Raw genomic sequence first — 8,235 nt, 5'->3', positions numbered from 1 at the left:
CCCTTGTGCACCAACTACCCTTTTGTTGAAAAATAGAAATGAAAGGGAGGGGTATAAAGGCTGCTCTTCGCTGGCCAGTGATGTCCCTAAGTACTCCGCCTTCAGTGATAAGGAGAAGGTTTCTCGTTCCACACAGAGAACATTCATGGTACCATTTATCTTTACCCTTCTATGTCAGAGCCAAGGCAAGCCAATGACCACATGGAAAAGGATGTTTTTCAGTGACATTTATTTCAGAATCATTGAACAATCTGATCATCCTTCTTCATTCATAAGTATTCTTCTTTAAATAATTTGAGCTTATTATGTTTTCAGGCTTGGTGAGAGATTTTAAAGGTGGCACACTCACCCCAAAGAAATTGATTCCATAGCTATGGAAGACTAAGATCTTTCACAGACACTGTTGCTTCTTGGCCCCCTTGAATTAAGTTAAATAGACCAACCCACAATTAAATAAATAAATAGTTCAGTGATCGATCATCAGAAGCTGGGTGCCAAGGACAGAGGACTGCCAGTGACCCTAGTGTGCCATGGTTTCCACCAGGCTGGCTTTGAGTGAGGAGAAGGGGTGAGAGAAGGCTGGCTTAGAGGATGGGGTCTGTGCATGGACTTGGAGAGGAGGGGGCTGTTCCTCCTCACTGGGGGGCAGGGGGATTTCCTTAGCACTAATCTAGGGAAGACAGCTGGGCATCGATTAGACAATAGTGAAATTCAGGCAGCAACCGTGTACCAACTTTTCCAGTCCCCTTCTGCCAGCCTCCGGGGTTCTTCAGCCCATGTGGACCCTCTGGGTATGGCTTTCCTTAGGGAGAGAGGACTTCCATGGTGAAGTCAGTTATATCTTGGCGGCCTTTGGAGTTTCCCAGGAAGACGGGCTTTTGTTCTGCTTGAGAGGTGCTGATGTACCAGTTGGGGTACAGGGCAGACTCGAATTCAACTCTGTTCTTGATTTCTGTCCTGTAGAAGACAAATCGCTTTTCCATGTCCCTCTTCGGGTAACTGTTGGGGTCTACATCCTGCAGCAAAGCAGAAATACACGTTTGTTGCAAGGGACAGGTCAAAGATACCCTACTCTGATCTGGGAAAAGATGTTCTCCAGGTCAGCTGGAGATGAAACATATAAACAGGTCACAGGGGCAAGTGCCAGGGCCCTGACATATCTTTGTGACCCCAGCCTTTGGTATGGTGACCAAAAGAGCCCTCATCCTTTTCTGAAACAGTGCCAAAGGGTAGGGAGCATGACACAGATGGGAAGGTTGTTGAAAGTGAAAATTAGATGAAAGCTTCTGGAAGTACCTAGGCTCCAGGGACTTGTGCTGTGTATTTCCTCATGGCCCTGGCTAGAATGACTTCAACTTGGAGAGGAAGCTTTTGCTGGGAATGCTGGTGGAGGCAAGTATGATGTTGGGAGTGGCATGGAGATGATGACAGGTGACAGGTGCTTCGAATCAATTAAGTTCCCAAAGTGTCATCTACCTAATGGAGCAACCCTAACAAGAGACTCCCCTTCCAATCCCAACATTGTATGATCGATGGGGGGCTAACAACAGCAGGATGTAAGCACATCAGCAGAATGATTTAACTTGCCACAATGGGAGTGAAAGTTACCTGCATTAACCCTTACCTGAACTTATTATATTCAACTTATTTACACATCTGGAAAACTATCAAGTAGGTCTGCTCCCAGACTTTCTGGGGGTGGGTAGGGGGGAAGAGGTCACTGTCTTGGAAGTAATGGCTGGGGGTGCTTCAGTGAAGCCCAAGAAGGGCCTTCAGCCCTTGGTACTCACTCACCTCCAGCTGCAGGGTGGGTGTGTCATCTTTCATCACACAAGACAGGTACAGATTCTTTCCCTTGATCCCTAAGGTCACAGGTATCTTGTCATCGCTGTCATCTCCTTGCACAAAGCTCATGCAGAACACCACTGAGGGAAGGAGAGGGGCCTGTGGTCAGGGACATAGCACTGCAGGGTTGGTCCAAGCACTGGACCCTTAGCCTAGGACTGGTGCCATTTAGGATCCTCTTTGGCATCCAAAATTCCTATGGCCTCATAGACAGGAGAGCTGGCTTCTCTCCCAGACAATAACAGGTTCAGTTGGTTGAATCAGGTTTTTCCCCAAAGAAGGGCCTGGGGGCTTCTCAGAGCCTCACCACAGTGGCAATAAACAATTAGAAGCTCTGATTTTTAGAAGAAAGCAAGCCATCTTGCCCCTGCCTGGTGATGTGCCTATCCACAACACCAGAACAGTCTGACCACTGTGAACAGCAAGAAAAGAAGTAAAACCAGATTCCCAAAGGACATCAGGCACAGATCTGTTTCAGGAACATGGCGCAGCCAGTGGGATGAACTTGAAGGAGGAGGGCTGCTTGACTAGGTGAAGTGGTCCAACGAGAGATGCTCATTTTAATCTTCCTTAGTCACAGCTGTCTCCCTTGGAGGCCCCAAGGTTGTGCTTCTGATGCAATTCTGGAGAAACAGAATTGTCTTGGCCAGGCTGAGAAGCTTTCCCCCTGTGATGCCTCTCTCCAAGGTCAGCAGCTTGGATGAGACCACACTGCTCCTTTGATCTGCCCCCTGGCCACACCCCTGCATACAGGGCTCAGCCACAGTGGCAGGGTGCCAGGCAGAGTCCCACCACCAATGGGCTCCCCAGACTTGAAACAATGGCCAGTGACAGTGACAGAGATACAAGTTCCTGCTCGTCAGTAAGATCGGCTTCTCAGGAACCATCTGGTATTGGGTGGGAAGGATGTTAGGGGCAAGTGGGCAAAGTTGGGAATGAGGACGGACAAATTATCTCTTTGCCATTCTAGTTTTGACCTCCACAACAGGAAGAAGGCACCCACAGGTAGTTAGGTCCTGTCCATCAAATGACCCCTTTCCAACAGAAGCACTGACATCGCACTGCCTTTAAGTGACTTGGCTGGACTGTGGTCCTGGATGTGCTTGTCCCCTCTCTTGCTGAAAATGAACCTGCTAAGGGCCTCATCCTGGCATCCTTGCTAGGACCTCCATAAAGCATGTACACACTCTGTATTCCATGATATTGCATTCATGTCAATCATTTGCCTAAATGGTCTACTTTGTTGAAGATAGAGATAATTGGCACGTTTCCAGGAGGCCAAGAAAAGAATGAGGGTGTCCCCAGGTACCTTCTCTCTTCAAGTCCCCTTTGAGGAGGTGGAGAGCCTTCAGCTCATGTGGGCTAGCCAGCACCAGGGCTTTTTCATCTTTGTCCTGGAGTTTGCAGTCCACGGACTGCACGGGGGTGGCATCACAGAGAAAACCATTGGCATGCTTTTCAAGGATGATTGGCTCTGAAATGTGGAGCAGAGGTGTCTTTTAGGCAGAAGATTAGAAGAGCAAACCTCATGATGTGAAGCGGTAGGATCTGGTGCCTTGGAAGACATCTGAGGGAGGTCAGCCACAGTCTGATTCTAATATTGGTGGGGAGGAAGCTGGGGTGGACAAGAACACTGGACCCGGTGCCTTAAGATATGGGTTCAAGCTTCAGCTTTATTGCTTGCTGTGGAAGAGCCACAGAACTCCTTCTGCAAAAAGGCAATGGCACACACTGGCCCAGCAGGGACCTTCTGAGACTCACAGGGATAAAATGTAACCGAAAGCACCCTGAGAATGACTGGGAGCTTTGCAGTTGTGAGTAGTTATCATGGTCCTGCTTTTTATTCCTGGCTTTTTAGGGCCGCATCCATGGCATATGGAATTCCCCAGGCTTAGTGTCAACTCAGAGCTGTAGCTGCCGGCCTACACCACAGCCACAGCAATGCAGAATCTGAGCCTTGTCTGTGACCTACGCTACAGCTCATGGCAATGTTGGATGCTTAACCCTTGAGCAAGGCCAGGGATTGAATGCACACCTCATGGATACTAGTCAGGTTGGCAACTGCTGAGCCACAACGTGATTTCCTCCAGGTCCTGTTTTAAGAATAATATCAATAACGCAAAAGAAAACTAAAACCATCACCAAATTGGATTATATGTAGTAATGTATGGAGATATATAGTATTTTGGGTACTTTTTATGCATGCCTATAAATTCCAGAAAAGCCTCCATTCCTCTGATTAATAGCACTAGCCAGGTACATCATTATTCTACTAAAGAAGAATTCCTTTTAAGGGAACAAAACATTCTGATGTAAGACAAAAAATAAAAAAAGAATTGTTTCAACTACAAAAGTGGTTAGTTGGGTTTCCGGACCTCTCTGTTTTCCTCTCACTGCTGGGCATTCTATTTAAAAAAAAATTTTATTTTTTTGGCTGTGCCTCTGGCACTTGGAAGTTCCTGGGCCAGTGAGCAAACCCAAGCCACAGCAGTGACAACACTGGATTCCACTGAGCCACCAGGGAACTCCTGGACCTTCTACTTTTAAAGGGTTTCAGCTTCAGGAGAGTTTAGTTGACCATTGAGTTATGGCCTCTGAGAAGGAAAGGACCAGAGATATCCTATCTGCCCTCAGCTTTCCCTAGGTACCTTCTTCAAAGACAGATGAAAAGATGCTCTTTGGGTCATCATCGCAGACAACCTGGGAGGAGGGATTCATCGGCTTCTCCTTTGCCACAATCACAGACACCATCGGCCTGGAGCTCTCGTTGCAGAGCTGGTGGGAGATTTGCAGCTGGATGCTCCCATCTCCCAGAGGGCTGAGGTCAAGGTTTTGGGTGCGGCACTGTGGATAGATCAAGAATGTCAGTGTGGTAGGTGGCTGGGCCTGAGAACTCCCATTTTGACATGAGACGGGATGCAGGAGGGGATAACAGAGCTTCTCCAGAGAATCTTTCATCTCTCTGCAGCCCAGAGAGGTTCAGCGGTTTACCCATAGGCATGTGGCAAGTGAGAGGCAGACCCCAAACCTGAATGTGGGCTCTCTGACACCCTCCATGGTATTCTTCGAGAATACATCCCATTTTAACCTTGTTTGTGTTTTCTGACACATGCTCCACCTAACCATAAATGTATGCCTTCTTACATTTTTACCTGTTTGGAAACCCAAAGCACAAGACATGTATTAAATTTTTCATGGCTGTGATGATCATATTATCAATACTTCTATGCTCAATCAATGAGTTTTCAATTATTCTCTACAAGTTTTCGTCTTTTAAAAGCTGTTGCATAAGCATCTCGCAAACACTGTAAAAGGTGCGTGGTTCCCCTGCTGGGAAATTTTACATGTCCCCCCTGGGGCCAAAAAACCTCCAACCCCCACCCAAAATTGTGGTTGATATTTGTGAAACAGGTTCCCACTTTCCCTTTGTTCAGAGAAACTGTGTAAGTGTATTAAGGCTTGAAGTTGCCCCTGGGCACAAGAATGGTTTAACGTCTTGAAGACAGTTAAAGAGACCTCTAACAGCTCAGAGGAAAGCAAGAAGTTCCTGCCCAGCACAGAGGCTCCAGCCCCTGGCAGAGGCAGTGGGAGGGTGGGCCAGACAGATAAACCACACCCCCACCCAGGGCTGGAGAAAATGGGTCTCAGGGTTCGACTCTAGTGATTGACAGAGTTTCATCAGTTTTAGGGCTGAACCCTTTTTCTAAAAGGAGAAGCAACTGTGCATTGAAGCCTTGGCTGCCTTGCCAACATGAGACAGCAAACACTCTCTCTACCATCATTTCTTCTCACCCTCCTCAAGCATGGCCACCATCACCAAGGCTCAGTGAACCGCTGTGGTGCCGCCGGAACTGAGGAGTGGCCTGCATCAGTCTCAATGGAGAAGGCGAGTCAGTTCATCACAGAATTCCATAGGAATAAGGGGGCCCAGAGCCCTTTCCTTGAGACTTTCCCCTGCCCGAGCCCCTGCATGTGTTGGGAGCTAAGCGCATGGCCTTACCTTCATCTCTTTGGGGCCATCAGCCTCAAATAACAGGTCATTATTGTTGTCACTGTAATAAAAGCAGAGAGCTTGCTCAGTTATGTCCCCTGGACAGGATGAATTTTCCTTCCCTGCAAGCGATCTTCACTGTTAATAGGAAACTGCAAACAGCTTGTTCCTTAGGGCTGCCTGGAGCTAGCAGTTTCCATGGGCATATTCCTGGAGCAGACTAGGAGGCAGGGCAGGTACCCCAGCTGCTCTCTATTGGATCTCGAGACCCCTTCCAGCCCAGTTAAAACTGGAGCTTTCCTTCTCACTGAAGCCTTCCTTCCCACTGAAGCTGGACATGCCACAAGATCCCTTGTGTCATCCACATGGAATCCCTTCTTCCTGTTTGCCAATTGTAGGTGGCCCCCTGCAATGACATCAAGTCCAGACTTACAGTGGGAAATGAGTCTTTAAACCAGGTTAACCTGGAACCCCGCTTGCCACTAAAAGAGGCAGGATGAGGGACAAATCAGGTCTCTAAGCACAGCTAACACTGCACTCTTGAGAATAGAACCTTGCTCGCATTACTGGTACCAGTCTCCCCACTGACCCATTGTTAGCCGTCACTTCCTTGGCAGGTTCAGGTACCGTGGCCATGGCTGCTTCAGAAACCTGCGTAAAGAGGAGAAAATGAGTGACCATTTGCTGTGCCAGTCCCCACCACGGCTGCTTTCACGGGTGATTTTCCTTTGGCATCTAGTACACTGCAGGCCAGCAAAGAACGAGTCCTTGAATGAATGAGTGAATGGATGAAAGAGCCCTCCTTTGGGTCCAGAGAAAAGTATTTGCTAATGTAAGCCCACACCAGAAGTGCATTTGTTAGACCTGGGGCAGTAGTTGGATATTGAAATTCTAAATAAGCAGTGTTAATTTATATATATATATATATATATATATATATATATATAAATATATATTGTCTTTTTAGGCCCACACCTGTTGCATTTAGAGGTTCCTAGGCTAGGGGTCAAATTGGAGCTGCAGCTGCTGGTCTATATCACCACTACAGCATCACCAGATCTGAGCTACCTACATCACAGCTCATGGCAACGCCAGATTATAGGCAACTGGACGAGGCCATGGATCGAACCTGCATCCTCATGGATGCTAGTCAGATTCATTTCCCCTGACCCACAGCAGGAACTCCCCCCCCCATATTTTACAAGCTATAGCATTATAGTAAACCTGGCATTTTTGCAAATAGCCCAGCACTCAGACAGAGAGGCATGAAGGGAGGGAGAGGGAGAGAAAAAGAATCAGGGGGAAGAGAGAGAGAGAAAGAGAGAGAGACAGAGACAGAGAGAGAGAGAGAGGGAGGGAGAAGCTCTCTTAGGACTAGCCATAAGGAGGAGTTAAAGTGACACATGAGCAATGTAGACTGGCTAGAGAGGGTAGGGTCACTGAATGGCCTTTGTGCCTCCAAGAGGTATACTGTCTGCCAATTTCTCCCTCACTCTTTATAGCCTTTAAACAAAGAAGTGAGGAGCTGAGAAATTTCCCTTTGGTTAACTGATTTCACAACCAAATTAAAAAAATTTTAAAAAGAGGATTGATGGGAACTTCTGGGAGCGGGTAACCTGAAATCACTCTCCAATCCTTGGAAGTGGTAACAAATGATGACACTTTTTTTTTTTTTTTTTGCAAATGTGTCATCGTATGCAAATATATGTTTTTTCTTCTGACAACTGTTGTGCTCCTGATGTCAAACAGAAATACTGGGGTTTCCTAGATTAGAAGAATGTTTGAATTTAGATCTCTGGGACAAAATTGAACAAAAACACATACACACACACACAAATTCTCCCTCCCTCCCTCCTTGGACTTAAGTTTAGGAAACTTTCCACTGGGAGATGGATAAATGGGCCTAAGGAAGTGACAGTAACCATGTGGATTCTGAACCCATTGTGCTCTTCTCAACCTCGAGGGCCCTGGGCCAAATACTGGAGCCTTTGGTAGGGAAACTTTGATCTTTCCAGGGCGAAGCAGAGAAAACATAGTTGTGTGGGGGTGCAGGCTCCTGATGGGGTGAGTTCATCCAGCCCATCAGACAAGGTGCTGGTACCCTAGTTGATTCCATATGGAATCTATATCAATCTTTGATAAATGGTGAAAGGAGCCTGGGTTGAAGACATATTTGAAAAGATTATGAATAAGTCAAGCTTCATGATCACATTCCCTTTTGAAAATGCAGAGGTGCTTTTTGCCTAAAAGAATGTTTCCTCTGAACTCTGAAAAGTGGAACTTTTACAATAAGAATATCCTGCTGGGACTATATCCCATGGTAACTCTGAGAGATATTAGACATTGTTTTTTTCCCCTCTACCTTTATTGTGATAGAACTCACATATACCATTGTGTGA

General features: G+C 46.8%; 1 protein-coding gene across 1 annotated transcript; it reads right to left on the bottom strand.

Moving 5' to 3' along the window:
* Positions 1-212: 212 nt before the first annotated feature.
* On the bottom strand, positions 213-6,472 carry LOC110258579 (interleukin-1 beta-like). The gene is made up of 6 exons (XM_021081829.2): positions 6,426-6,472; positions 5,846-5,897; positions 4,494-4,689; positions 3,155-3,319; positions 1,795-1,925; positions 213-1,016 (listed from the first exon to the last, which is right to left on the bottom strand). Exons 1-6 carry the CDS (start codon positions 6,470-6,472, stop codon positions 804-806), a joined length of 804 nt encoding a protein of 267 aa, XP_020937488.2. The 3' UTR covers positions 213-803.
* Between the last annotated feature and the right edge of the window lie 1,763 nt (positions 6,473-8,235).

The sequence above is a fragment of the Sus scrofa genome, chromosome 3, assembly GCF_054392235.1.
Source record: "Sus scrofa isolate SSC_HxYL_T2T_F1_AM1 chromosome 3, Sscrofa_HxYL_maternal_Yorkshire_Landrace_v2.0, whole genome shotgun sequence".
Classification (NCBI taxonomy): domain Eukaryota; kingdom Metazoa; phylum Chordata; class Mammalia; order Artiodactyla; family Suidae; genus Sus; species Sus scrofa.
Note: the sequence above shows the minus strand (reverse complement) of the source record. Positions and strands in the feature narration are given on the sequence as shown.